Here is a 15,459-nt window from a genome sequence, read left to right as displayed (position 1 = left end):
TCCCCAATTGCTTGAAGACAGAATTTCCCTTTCTTTAAGCTCCAGCTCAAAAGCCTTCTTCAGGGAGGCTTTTCCTAACTTACTCAGAAGCTGTAGAAATTTATACATTCAATAAATATTTAATAAGGCCCTGCCATGTGTCAAAGGTATGACTCTGACATAAAGCTGGTTCCAGTTGATATTTTCACATGTTATCAGTATCACTGGTAACTTTCCCTGTTACACTCAAATGTCAGTATCATTATGGTACATCAGAGACACCAGGAGAAGCGAACATTTCGTATTACATGATACTTAATTTTAAAACCATGACCAAAGGAGCTGTAGAAATATGAGCACTAAGATGACCAAACTTTTAAGGGAGGCCTGGTTGAGACAGCCTAGCCAGAGAAAGGCCATAGTCAGGGCATGGAATTTTTCCCTAAGCCTGCATGCAACAGATCAAATACAGGTTATAGAGGTATGACCTGTTAGAGGAATGAGGATGAACAGAAGAATGTCCCTGCCCTCACGGAACTTACATTCTGCTCTGCAACCAAAAGTAAGCCAAGGCACCTGCAGTAAGTGGGTGAGAGTGTGGACTAGGCCCATTCTGCCTGGGTTTAAATCCTGGCTCGACCACCCACCTCACGATGCTGGTAGAGAAACTTGATTGTCCTGTGCCTCAGTTTCCCTATGGGGATAGTATCAGTAACTATCTCATATAGCTCTAAAATGAAATGAGTTAACGCTTGAAAAGCACTTAGAATAGGGCCTGGGACACTGTAATAAATACTCAAAAACTGTTAGCTACATAGCCATGTACAACAGGGAGTCCCCAGAGGGAGAATGATCTTGGTGTATTTAAAGGAAATGGTGGGGAAGAAGATCAGTGCAGAAATAGTAAAGTAGTGGGGGCAGAGAGTGATGAGGCCAGAAGCAGGGACCAGATTAAGCAGAACCTCGTAAATTCAGACCTATTTTGATGGGCTAGAAAGACAGTGGAATGTTTTGATCAAAGGACTGCCATGTCACATGCTTTGAGGAGAGACCAGAGGAGAGGCTACAGTTAAGTAGTCCAGTGAGACAATGGTTGCTTAGACCTAGGTAGGAACAGTGGAAGTGGTAAAATATACATATATATATTCTGGGCATATTTTAAGGTAGAATCATTATGACTTGTTGATAGACTTAGGGATGTGAAGAAAGGAATTAAAGATTACTAGGTTAGGAGTAAAAGATACTAGGCTTTGGGGCTGGGTAGCATTTACTAAGATGGGAAAGAGTGAGAGAGGTACTGGTATGAACAGAAAATCAAGAGTTCTACTTTGAATAAACTTTGAACTATTAGACATCGAAGAAAGATGACAAGTAGGTGGCTGGGTGTAAGTCTGGTACTCAGGAAAAGTTAAGACTGGAGAAAAACACACAATGTTAAAACCCATAAGATGAGCTCACACACTGAGTGTAGCTAGAGGAGAGGACATCAAAGCCTGAGCCCTGGAGCAACTGCAACATTTCGGAGGGAAGAAAAGAATCAAGAGAGAAAACCAAGAAAGGGGCTGAGGGAGAAGGGAAACCAGGAGGGTGTGGTGTCCAGTGAAGAAAGTGTTTCAAGAATGAAGGTGTGATCAACTGTCAAATGCTTCTGAGAGGTCAAGCAAGATACCATCTAGTTCACTCAAAGTAAATCATTTTCTCAGCTCCATTTCCCCATAGTGGTTTGTTTGTACTTTTCTCACTGCAATATCCAACTGTCATGTTACAGTTACTCTTGTCTTCTCTCCTCTTACAGAGCTTCCTTAAGGTCAGAGACCACGCCTTCTTCCCCTCAAAACACCCACCATCCTACTCAACAAATTTTTGAATAAATGAATCATGTAGGATTCTATATAATCTGGGAGAACATGCCTAGCACACAGTTAGCAATCAGAGCTGGCTTTACTAAGATATCCTAAGTGCTCTAAGACTAACGTATGGGCTTTGTTCTGCCTAGAAAATGAAGAGGTCTGCAACGCATCTGAGTTGATCTATGGCCAACCATAGAAGGAAAAGAGGGCATCAGAGGATGAGATGGCTGGATGGCATCACCGATGCAATGGACATGAACGTGGGTGAACTTCAGGAAATGGTGAGGGACAGAGAGGCCTGGCGTGCTGCAGTCCATGGGGTCACAAAGAGTTGGACACGACTGGGTGACTGAAAACACAAAAGACCACAACCTATCTGGCATTTCTACTTTTTTACTTGAATGTTTAATGCATGGTACTATCCAAAAGGGACATAAGGTTTACCTGATTTGCTTAAATATATTCCTCCCCAACCCCTGCCCCAACCTGGCTAGACCTCATCTAAAGTTGGCTCCAGTTGATACCGTCACAGTATCAGCATCATCAGTAACTTTTTCTGTCACACTTGAATGTCCGCATCACTATGGTACATCAGAATCATCAGGATACACTGACACTTTGTGTGTGTGCTTAGTTGCTCAGTCATATCCAACTCTTTGCAACCCCATGAACTCCAGCCTGCCAGGCTCCTCTCTCTGTCCATGGACATTCTCCAGGCAAGAACACTAGAGAGGGCTGCCATGCCCTCTTCTAGGGGATCTTCCCAACCCAGGGATCAAAACCAGGTTTCCTGCACTGCAGGCAGATTCTTTACTATCTGAGCCACCAGGGATTACATGATAATTAACTTCAAAACCATGACAGAAGGAGCTAGGAATGAATGAATTTTTAAGGAAGGCATGGTTGAGATGGTCTACCCAGAAAAAGGCCAGTAGTCAGGGCATGATATTTTTCTTTAGGCCTGCACACAACAGATCAGATACAAGTCACGTGTCTCTGTAAAAGAAAGCTAAAATCCAACAGTTGTGAGTAACAAGAATATCAATACACAAATTACGGATTTAAGCTTTCAGCAATGTAACTTCCTTGGAAAATGTGCACTAGACAACACACAAAACCACTCACCACATCCCAAACAGAAATGAGAAATGCTTGCCACGGGTGCCAGCGCCACAGAGAACCACCCACCTACAAAGCTGGCCTCTCCACTTCTAGCTCTAGTGATTATCTTCCTAGAATGCCACATTTCGGCTCTGTGGCTCTTCTGGCTACCTTCATGGGGGCTCCCAGAGAGCAATTCTTCACCCCTGACTCCTGCTTACTCTCATACCTAAACATTTACCACTTGCCTAGTTTTTATATTTGGATGGAAATCTTGTAAAGAGAGCTTCTGGTTCCCAGCCCTTTCACTAAATCTTACTCTGAATGTGCTGTCAAATTATGGCACTGCTGAGCACCCAGACTGTCCGCCCGCTATTACCATGACAAATTCTAACCTACTGCATTTCTTGCACATAGCCTGGCATATATTACTCATTACACACTCGGTGAATAAATTTCAAGGAGGAACACAGCTAGAGGATGGAATGAACAGGCTCAAGATATTTTGTTTGGAGTCAGAAGCTAAGAGCTACTTTCAAACAGAGTGTCAGAAGAGCAGGGATAAGCCTTATGCTCCAAACTCCAGGTTATTAGTATCTAACAATTTAATGTAGCATTTCCCAAACTAGAGTTCAATGTAATGTGGTACTAGCGGGTAGGGCTTCCCTGGTGGCTCAGCAGCAAAGAATCTACTTGCTAATGCAGGAGATGTGGGTTCCATCCCTGGATTGGGAGCATTCCCTGGAGTAGGAAATGACAACCCACTCCACTCTTCTGGCCTGGGAAATCCCAAGGACAGAGAAGCCTGGCGTCCATGGGGTTGCAAAGAGTCGAACATGACTTAGCTACTAAACAACAACAAAACTAGGGGAAAAATCCCTATAATTAAAAAAATTTCAGAAATGCGCGATCAAATAGGTCTCTTAACTTTAGAACTTCTTAAAGCTTAATGTATCAATATGCTTTGGGATCTAAAGGGGAGGTATACTGCATAGCCTTTTCCAAACTTTTATTCAACAGGTATGTAGTACAGTCCACCAAGTTTCAGGCAAAGTAGTAGGTCCTAGAATACAATCCTGAGCCAAACAGATCCACTCTCTGCTCTTATGGAGTCTGCTCAGTGTGAGAAACAAACACTACGCAAATATTGACTGTAAACCACAGTAAACGTTATGAAGTATTCATCAGTATTTTCTAATACATGAAGAAGACACCTCTTCTACTTGAACACCAAATATTTCTCTTAAAGCTTTTCCATGAACACGGTTGTAAGAGTCTAGCTCAGTGTGAAGAACCCTGCTCACAGATCTAACACATTTCCCTTGCTAAAAATGTATTACATTTTCAGAAGTAAGGTCTACAGGCAAAAGCAAGACACAAACCACTCATTTATGAAAAGGCCAGAATTAATAAATACCTCCAGATGCTGGATGAGAATAGCTCCAACTTTAGGGGCTGCTTAAATTAGAGTGATGTTGAAACAGAAGATCTGTGCTGTGGTCTACACTACGACTAGAATGAATGTGGACTGACGCAAGGATCCGATCCACAGCGGTTCCTACTGAAAGTGGCCAATTTGAGTAAGCAACTCTTCACCAGTGCTGCAAACCTGCACCCACTGCACTCTGTATACTGATTTCTGAACAACAAGGTCCTTTCTATTTTTACAGCCGGTATTTTTAACAGGAAAATATAACACCAATTTTAAAGTATCATTAAATAATCCTGTTAATTTTTTTTCTTTTTTATACATAGCTGCAAAGCACTAAGTATGTGCAAGACACTCCACTAACAATCATGGAAGACAAAGAGGAAAAAGCCTGGTTGTGCTTTATTCACTCTCCTGATGTGGGGGTGGAGAAGCTATAGAGGGAAAGCCAAATTCATCACTTTTAGAACAATCAACTGGTATGTCAAAATCATGCTGACATTTTAAAATCTTCAAATTTATCTCACTGGTGATCATTCCAACATACTGTCAGTAAACAAGAATAGTTAAGTATTTAAAATGTTTAATACTTAATGAAACACCTCAAGGATCTAAAAACAGAGTCCTTTTTCACTCTATGCTTCCTGTGTTGTGACTACCAGATTCCATAGTAGCATTACATTTGCCACAATGAGTGCGGAGAATTAAATCTGTAATTCACACAAGAGAATGTAAAGGATTCTTTCATCAAAGAAATCTATCTGGTAAATGAATTTTTATTACAAAAGTATCATTTCATCCCAAATTACATGAAAAGAAGCATAACGCCCTTCTCTCCAACAGCCATGCAGGTAATTTTTAATACTTCCAGACCAAGAGACAATTATATTTAAAAAAATAAGTGGATGACGGAACTCAAGAGATAGGTAAGTATTTTGACTGATTCCACTCCAGTGACTGACCATGCATTGAATGGACTATAAATGTTGTCATACTTGATTTTTTTCCTAACAAACCCCAAGGTGCTATACTTCTATTTCAACTGTGTTGGCACATCTAAAAGGAAAGTCAACTTACCTCAGACCTAAATATCAACAGTATGATAAGAAAAACATGAGAACATCACTCTTTGGCATGACCAATGTAAACCACATTTCTGAAAATTGAAAGAAAATAAAATGTTATACCTTATATAGCCTATAATATATAAAGATATCCTAGAAAGGTAATCATTAAAAGTTAATGTCACTCAATATCAATTCTTGTATACTGTTTTCTTAGCAAACCATCAATTTCCACCTAGTTTCCAGTGAATGGGGAGATAAACATAACAGGAATAGTTCACTCCTGGGTTCACATCAGACTGACTGGAATTATGTTCTAAACATCACCATTCTATAAAGACTGGTAGGTCAGTTTTGACCATAAGCAGGCTATTTTGGGTCTCCAGATACATAAAAGTCCTTATCAATCCACTCTATCCATGAACTTGGGTCATCCAAGTGAAAAGCAACATAATGAAGGATGAAATCATTTTTTTTAGGCTGAATTTAGTCCTTCCTAGTTAAACAATGACAGTCACTTAAGAACATATTTTCCTTTTCTTAGGATGCTTGCTACCAAGGATGAGTTAAACACGTATATTGAGATTTGTGCCCCTCTCCAGTTTTCGATCATATGTTCTCCTTTATCCCTCCTATCTTTTCTTTAAGAAACTTTTATAACAGGAACAAGGAAAAGGAAACTTTAATGATTTCCTCAACAGGTAATTTGATTTATATAAATTCCATTTCCAACTTCCAGAAATAAAGACAGACACAAAATTAATTTAATTTTTTAATAAACCATAAAATTTAAATATTCAAATAAAAAGAAACAAAAATAGATATTTAAGCCCAGCACTAATTTCTGTTTTTATTCTTTCTCTGGGTATCATGGAGGCTTGACTTACCTGGGACTAGAGTAGAGTAATACAGTTATGATGCTGGTGTAGTATGAACAAGTAAGTAAAAAATGAGAAAAGCCTTGGTAAAATTTACTTTCAGATCTGGAAGTAAAGGTTAGTAGCTCACTTGAATCCCCTGCAGAGACCTTCCATGGGTCTTGTCTGTGGAAAACTACTATGCTTAGTGCTTGCTCTTACCACACTTATCTTCGTCACAGCTTAGCACTCCTGGCATTTTGATCCTTTTGCTCACTGAAGCCCACATCAGTCTGTCAAAACATCAAGGGGGAAAATCCCCAAACTGAATAGATGAATAAACACTTTTAATGTGAACAATCATATTCAGACCAACTTCTTTTGAAAAAAAAAAAAAATACAAGTCAGTGGGTTTTTTTTTAATCCTTAAGTAACTCAAATATTACTATTTTTTCTGCCTTACTAAAATGGCACTTTTCATTTTATTGACATTAGCCAATTATTTGCTACTCGCTTCTATTTTTCTCTGATCACAATGCTACCCTATGTTTTTCTTTTTGATTGAGACCTATACTTTCCATTCCAGAATATTTGATCTTTGACTAACTTTGTCTCATTCTGTGAATGTCTGCTACTGATTAGTGAAAAAATATCACAAAAGGGAAAAAGGAAGCAGTGAGCACTAGTAGGATCTCACTTCAACATTTGTATAATTTTTTTTAATGAGAAAAATATTTATTTTTATTTTGGAATCTAAAACCATTATTGTATGATACTGTCTTTTAGAATACTTAGGTTGACATTCAATATGAATGGCAAGTTAGCTCACAAGAAACAAAGTGTAATGCACAAATTATGTTCAGCTGGTAGAAACCCAGCAGCATGGTAATAAAGTGCAGCAAAAATTTCCTTATTTGAATAACAACTCCAGCAACCTCTGAATATTTTTGGTAACATTAAGGAAAAGCTACTGCAGTCTGGAGATTGGTAATCTTCATACTTCAAAGACAGGCTACCAGGGACCACAGTGAAATATTAGACCTGAGGTCAATGAAAAACACTAATTTGAAAAGGAATAGGTTTCCCCCCCAAAACGCAAAAGTATACAGATGCTTAAGATACTATGATTTGACAGATTTACAATGATAAAACAGCAATGATAAATGGTAACATTCTTCAGTACTTTTAGTGTAAAGAAAACAGATTTTAAAAATCGGCAGCAAGAAATTCTGACAGCTCCTGAGACAAGTTATCCTATGCCCGACACCCATCTCATGCCAATGATGACCAGTCTGAAGGGTAACACACAGAATAAAAACAGGGATCTATTGTAAGTGAGTGAGAAAGTACTGGAAAAGTGACAAAATTGTATGTTATTAAATGACAAAACATATTTTGAGGCTTTATTTAAAAATCTCTCACTGTTCATTATCAAAGTTACAAGATTGCATACCAGAGGACAGACTGTAAACATAGGAAATTTTCATTAAGGAAAGATGGGTTTACTGTAATTTGATCTTTTACAAAAAATTACTGAAAGTTATTGATAACAGAATTTCTCTTTTACTTTCTTAAGTCTAATTCTCTTGAAAATTAAACCAATGTTTCCACTCCCTCGAGCTAAAGTTCAACCATGGTCACCTTAGGAAATACCCTTGTTTATTTGTTAATCAGAAATACAAATTGAGTGGCACATATTTCCATTTTCTTCTTAGGCCGAAGGTTTCGGCTTCATTATATTTTACAAGAAAACAGAAGACTTGCAGTGGTCCTGTAAAGTCTTTCATGTCGCAGCTGAGGTTTAATGACGGCAGTGGAGTAAAGCAGTGGTGATGCAAAGTAAGACCAGCCCTAGTGCCCTTATCTGACATGGAATCTTTTTCCTGTTTGGCTTGCAGCAGTGTTTCTGGTCAGGGTGCCTCCACCAAACCTGATTGAAGCAGAAGGGTGACATGCTCTGGTAAATCCTATTTCAGGGTGATTCCACTCAGGAAAATGGTTGATCCTTCAATCTGTTGGTTGCGGGATGATGCTAATATGAAGAAAATTATCCGGGTAGCTCAGATGTTCACTCAGCCACTGCAAAGGTGTTTCCAACATTGGTTCAATTCCATGAATCATTACTTGGTTCTTTTTTTCCCCATCTATTCCAAGAAAGAAATCCAACAATAATCGATGAGTCAAAACAGTTGAAGAAAAAATAATCTGCTGCCTTTGAAAATCCTCAGTGAATCAAATGGATTTTACTGCTTTAACAGGTAAAACCTGGTCTGTTTCCTGAGCAGGAAGTGTGGACATGGAGAAAGTTCAAATGTTGCAATATGTATCACCCAAAACAGAAACCTGAGGGTTACAATGAATTCTGATAAAAATTCTGTTGCTATATGTGAAAGTATTCATTCTTTCTTAATTACTGTGCTTACCTAAGATTGACGTTAATGAAACCATAGTGGAGAAAACAGCCCATTGTACCCACTGATCAAAATTTATTTTAGTTATACATAAAAACTGTACTATTAAAAATGACAGGTGTATGAAGTAGGTCAATACTTATTTAAAACATACAAAGCAGAAATGTGTCTAGAAGTCATCAAAAATAAGATCAGGTTTTTTTTAAGATCAGTGTTTAAGAAGATGTTTAATGAAACAGTTGGGAGCTGTAAGTTAATTTTCAGTAAAGCTGTTCAAATATGCATGAGAAAATTTTAGAGACTATTAGGAGAGTTAAAATTTTAATGAGAAAGAACTAGGAGTCTGAATCAGGGATTTCTGTTTTGGAATCATGAAATCTGATTGATATTTGTTGATGTCCATTCATTAATTAAAACGTTGCTGCAATTCACACTTTTTTCCTAAGTTCAAATTTTGTTAAAAATTGAAGATTAGCTTTGTGTCTTTTATGATTTTGGTATAAATCATTGACAATCTTTAAAGAAAAGGAAGCATGCTTGGTTGCTACAGAAAAACACAGAAAGTAAAAAACAAACAAACATTTTGGGGGGAAAAAAAAACCAAAATAAAACAAAACACAGAACCTTCAAGAAACTGTATCACTCTGTTAGCACAATTCTTGGTTTGTCTCTTTTAAGTCTCTTCAACCTGCAACATCTAAATCTCTCAGCTTCCTGGACACAGAAGACAACAAGGAAAACAAGGAATTCATGGAACTGTATGAGAGGGAAATACCCCATTTTTCCCCCTTCTTCTCTGTTCAAAATGACTTTTGCATCCCTAGTGCTCTAATGTCTAGGCAAAATGGGCTGATGATGTATGGTGATAATGGTGTGGCTGGCACCTGAAACAAGAGACCCTTTTAAAGAAGTATTTAAACTTCCTGCTAGAGGCAGCACAGTCCTGGGAGGTGACAGTCAACAGACTGACAAGGAGAAGACAAAAAACCACCAGAGAACTGCTAGAAGAATGCCAAAACTAAAGTCCCAACAAACATGCCATCAGCCCCAGAGATGACCGAATGAACGTCCCCAGAAAATGTCGTAGCTTAAAACAATTCTGGAAAAGGCTTATAATACTACTAACCTAAAAAAAGTGCTTTCATTGTTTTGATTTGTCCACCGATCTCTGTTGCATCTATACATACTTACACAGTTGTCATCACAGTATTAATACAAAGATTGGTTTTCATAATGATGTGAATCATTTATAACCAAACGATTAACCTATATACAGAATACTAAAGAAAGCACGGTATTAGTACTTTGAGAAGATTTTAAAATGTTGATACTCAAATCGGATAAACCCTCAACTATCTGGAATGATTCATTCTTTGTAAGTTCTAGATTGCGAAGGTTTTACTGTATTAAATCTTTCTTAGAATATTTAAAAACATTTCCGGTGCAGTTCTCTTTATAGTCTTATTATATATTTCTTTGAAATATCTTAATATTCTCAGAATCTTCTTCCTACTTAGCACTGAGTCAAAAAAATGAAAGAGCAGTGGTGTAAAAGTTCTTTATCTATAAAGTTCTTCCTTAAGCAGTGTCACCTTTGGATAGTATGGAATAGAGCTGAATATCCAGAATACTGTGCCTATACCAGTACGTAAACGTGCGAGCAAATGCAATAAGACGCACAGCATGTCTGAAAGGGAAAAGACTCACACACGGAGTCACAGAAAAGGACACATGGAGTCTAAGAACGGTACAGCAGAAGCTGGAGAACATAAGCACAATTCACTCTGTAAAACAAACCCAACAAATCACATTATCAGAAACCTGAATAGGCAGCACTGATTCTCTGGTTTAAACTGAGACCACTTTTAATCTGGAACATGAAAGTATCACTGAACATGGACAACTAAGGAAGTGGTCCAGGATTGTCATATCCTTCAACACAACAGCTTAAGGTTTTACATATGTAATTTGGACATTGCCTACATTTGTCCAACTATTTCACCTGTGTATATTTATCTTTCTGGTTTTCTGACTTCCTCTGATAACATAACTGTCACCAGAAACACTGGAATGGGACAGCAGTGCGCTTGGAACTATGAAGTAAAGTTTCTCTCTTATGTACCACTGCAGGCTCGTGCCCAGCATGGTGCCTGACAATAAATGTCTTCAGGGCTTAGATCATTTTGCTGCTGGTTAAATTTGAAAATAGTGTCTAGTGGCTACCACTGCTATGGAGAATAAGAGCTTGACTGAAAAAGACTGCTTTGGTTATTAAAACAACAAAAAGTCAGAATGCTTCTGAATGAGCCAAGATGTATATATGCCATCACCAAAATTCATGTTGCCATAAATAACAACAAGCACAACAGCATATTTTGGCAATATCAGAACTAGCAAAACGAAGCAGTGAAAAATTAGCAGACCCTTTTTCCCCTAACAGAAAGGAAACGCTTGATGATACTGCTACTAAAGTAAATCATGTTTTTGGTAAATATATCTTTGTGTTTCAAAATGGGAATCTAGAATTTAATACTTGGGAATAAAAAATATAGCACTACAAAGTAAATGACTCAGGAGAAAAATGTTACTCCACATCTCACCCACTCAGATTTTTAAAAACGTTAGTCTGATGCTTTAAAGTAGGCAAACGTTTGACACAGTAATCAAGTGAACTCGTTCTATATGAAATTCTCTCATACAGGGCACTTTTGAGGGGTAACTTTGTATTTGGATATAATGTCAAACTTAGAGAAAAGTTGCAAGAACAGCACGAGGACTTTCTCTTCACCCAGAGTCATCAATTGTTTACATTTTGCCCCATTTGCTTTATCATTTTATGCATATATAATTAATTTCTGAATCATTTGAGAATAAATTAGAAACACTGAGTCCTTTACCTTTAATTATTTCAGTGTATACTTTATAATAAAAATATTCTTTTATCTAATCATAGCACAGTTATCAAAATTAAAATATTAACACTGACACTATACTATTATGTAATCACTTCAGAAGTTATTAACTATCCTAATTATTTTTTCTCCAGTCTAGGATCCAGTACAGGAATCATACATTGCATTTAATTTTCAGGTCTCTATACTCTCCTTTAACTTGGACAGCTCTTGGCCTTTCTTTGCACTTCCTAACCTTGACAATTTTGAAGAATACATGTCGTTATTCTATAGAATCTCCACAGAGCAATTAAAAAAACTTTTAATACATGTTGTAAATATAAGAACAGTCATTCATAAATACTTTGAGTTTGTGAATTAAGGAAAAGGACAAAAAACTGTCAGAGACAAGCATTTTCTTTGGAGAGAATAGTAATTAAATTCACATTAAGAGTTAGATGTTAAATCTAAAGAGATCATATATCTACAAAGAGACTATCACAATAAAATTTCATTTCTTATACTCATCTTACTTATAAGCCCAAGTATTATCAAACTCAACTCCACAGGTCAGTCTGTAGACCACTGTTCTAAAACAGAGGACTGGTAACATGTCTTCCAGTTCTAGTACATGAGTCTTTTATGGCTAAAAAGCAAAATATTTCTTTTTGAGTTTAAATCAGCATAATACACTAGGTTTTGAATTCGAAGGCAAATCACTCAACCTTCTGAGTCCCAGTTTCCTCCTCCTACAGTGTAGACAAAGAATTCTCATCTCTGGGGTTGCATAGAGGATCAGAGGGGATATCCAAATAAACCACTTAGCACAGGGCTTGGACACAGTAGGTATTCAATAAAGTGAGTGATATACCAAAAGTTATATGAAAACTGCGGATTCAATTAAGTCACTGGCACGCAAAGGGCTGTGAGAATGTGGCCTCATGTTAATATACACTCTGCATTACTCAGCCTCATTATTATGCAGTGTGCCACAGATTTTATGAATGTGTTAAGGAAAAAAAGAAAGAGATGGCAACAACAAAAACCCAAAGACTCAATCATTATGCAAACAACAAAATGAAATTTTAAAAATTCCTTAAGCACTCTAAGCACTCTGGATTAATCTAGTAGTGCTCTCTACATGTATATTCATCAAAGCACAGTGTAGCCTGGAAAAATCAAATAAGCCCTACTGTACTATGGTAAAGTTACTTAATAAACTTCAGATATGGTTCTCAGTTTATTTTAAAGATGAAAAATTCAAGGAGGGAAAACAAAAAACCTTCGAAAATCTTTGCTACACAAGCTAAAGTATACCATTATTAGAGAACTTAAGAGTACGTGATGAATCTGCCTTTTAAAGATTTCTGTTAGCAATGGCTTGGGCTTCCCAGATGGCACAGTGGTAAAGAATCTGCCTGCTAATGCAAGAGATTCAAGAGCCGTGGGTGCAATCCCTGAGTCAGGAAGATCCCCTGGAGAAGGAAATGGCCACCCACTCCACTCCAGTATTCTTGCCTGGAAAATTCCATGGACAAAGAAGCCTGGTGGGCTACAGTCCACAGGGTCACAGTCAGACACAACTGAGCACGCATGCAAAGCAAATTAGCAACGGCTCACAGCCTTCCCCATCCAAATCTGGTTTTTAGCCATTACTTTTAAGCCAATTATCAACAAGGAATATGACCTAAATGTCTTTAAAAACAGGGTATGTAAGATTCTAGAAAGATGCATGAGTTTCACTCTTACTGTTAATATGTGTAACTAAATATGTGAAACTTCTGAATTTAAAGGAAGCTAGAGAAATGGATGATGTATCTTTTAAGGGAAAGTGCTTTTAATCAGAAAATTTCAGATTAGTAACTTGTTTTTTAGCTCACACTTATGAATATGGAGTAACAGAAATTTAAGACCAGAGACTGTAACCACTGTGTTTAGATCTGTGGCTTCACATATATATTTTATAGTTCAGCAGAAAATGCCTCAATTTGCTATCCTGGAATGTGTGTGATGCTGAAAGGTAAAACTTCTGAAAAATACTTGATCATTCTGAAAAACAAAGAGACGAGCTTTTTAACTGCCACTATTCTGAACAATTTTGTTCTGTCTGACAAATTCTTTAACCTCTGATACGTTCATTAGTAAAACACCAACTAATTGAATCCATCGACATGAAAAACCACAGGCTGAAATCTGAAATGCATACATCATGCTGAAGGATTCTGACTCAGCCTCAGCGGTAATAGTCAGTGAGGTCAGGTCAAAGAGGGTTAAACCAAGCCAGGATATAGCCAAAGGAATACATCAAACGCTGATTTTAAAAGGGCAATTAATCTTAGACAGAAATGCTTCCTGGGGAATGAGATCTCAATCTTAAGAGCACACTACATGACGTAGCAGTAAAAATGAACATATACAAGCTTATAGAGCTTTTATCCTATGATCACAAACAGAAGGAAAGTGCTGTTTATCAGAGAAATACAAACCCATTTAAAAATACTTACATTAACTTCTTCCGGATCTATACTCACTTAGTAATATAGGTTTTAATGAACATATCACAGTTAATATAGATCACATATCTTTTTCCATGCATAAATATATATATATGTTAATTATGTCTGTCCAAAATATTGCCAGAGCTTTGATTCTTAACATATTGTATAAAATTTTCAAAACATGTGTATGTTAATTCTTTCATTGCCCTGCTTATAACCTTTGTATTTCTGAGGAAGTAATAAACCAAAATTTAAACGTAAACCCCCCAAATCAGCTATTATTATAAAAAGAACATTGCATTAAGTGACTTTAAGATCATTTAAATAAACTGATTAAATGCCTCTTAATACGATAAAAGTGTGGCATAAGTTACAAACTTAAACTTGTTCATTTCAACCCCCCCCCCCACCAAAACCAAAATACAACCTTGAAAATATAGCTCAAATGTTTTTGATTTGCTTTCATAAAAGGATCCAGTAATTCTAGTTGGGTGTAATAGGACCTATTAATATATGTCAGGTATGAATTACAGAATAGTTCAGAACTACTTGTTTTATTTAAAATATAGGCAATAATCACGCTATTTATGTATGGTCAGATTAAGGTCTCACAGGACTTGCTTTAACAAAGAGATGACTTGCTTTTAATCTCCTGAATGTGCTATTATTTTGTTAAAGAAATTCTGTTTTCTAGTACTGAAGATGAAATGTTAACTGTGCAAGTATCCGTTCCCACTTTTGAAAAAGTCAGGTTAATTCATTTAACATCTCAGGATCTAGATAAAGGAACTCAGAAGCCTCTCCTAACAGGCCCAGTAATCCTATCTTTGCTAATGGAGAATAATGAAAATAAGCAGTTAATTATTTCTTTGATTTTAGAAAAGACATATGTCAACAGACTGAGTTATTAACAGCTTTTGTACTACCAAAATTAGTTCACGGTACCCACGTACTGGGACAAACCACAGACATGCAGGGAGAATGACACAATGAGGCAAAGGGTCTGATGCAGTTTAGAATTTGATGGCATAATGATAAATTCAAGAAAATTACCAAGTTTAAGTCTCGTAAGTTTCTTCTGTCCAAAATTAAATATAGTACATCTCTGTTAATGAGGGCTACGCTTGCAGAACTTCTTGTATTACCATTGTGTGTGTGACGGTGCATCATTTCTTTTATATCCGGAGAGAGAAAACAGTGAAGAGCAGAGAGTGTTAGGCTGCGATTGCGGTCCAGTGACCATTCCCACGCGGCAGGCTCACAGTACCTTAGCAAGGTTACAAATGGGGCTTCCACAGTTTACTTGCAATTCTTTCTTCACTCATTTAAAATCTGTTTTCATTCCAGTATCCTTTTGTACCTTCACACTGTCTGATTTA

The 15,459-nt window shown here is 37.1% G+C and overlaps 1 protein-coding gene across 3 annotated transcripts in view; it reads right to left on the bottom strand.

Moving 5' to 3' along the window:
• ATG5 (autophagy related 5) overlaps positions 6,183-15,459 on the bottom strand; it is a 114,880-nt gene continuing 105,603 nt past the window's right edge. For 2 of the 3 annotated variants that reach the window (XM_018053113.1, XM_018053114.1), the window contains one exon: positions 6,186-8,424. In XM_018053113.1, coding sequence (XP_017908602.1) covers positions 8,288-8,424 — 137 coding nt within the window. In that variant the 3' untranslated portion in view covers positions 6,186-8,287. Of the gene's footprint in view, positions 8,425-15,459 lie in introns of all 3 variants that reach the window. The other variant, XM_005684610.3, reaches the window with a different exon arrangement.

This window comes from Capra hircus, chromosome 9 (genome assembly GCF_001704415.2).
Source record: "Capra hircus breed San Clemente chromosome 9, ASM170441v1, whole genome shotgun sequence".
Taxonomy (NCBI): Eukaryota; Metazoa; Chordata; class Mammalia; order Artiodactyla; family Bovidae; genus Capra; species Capra hircus.
Note: the sequence above shows the minus strand (reverse complement) of the source record. Positions and strands in the feature narration are given on the sequence as shown.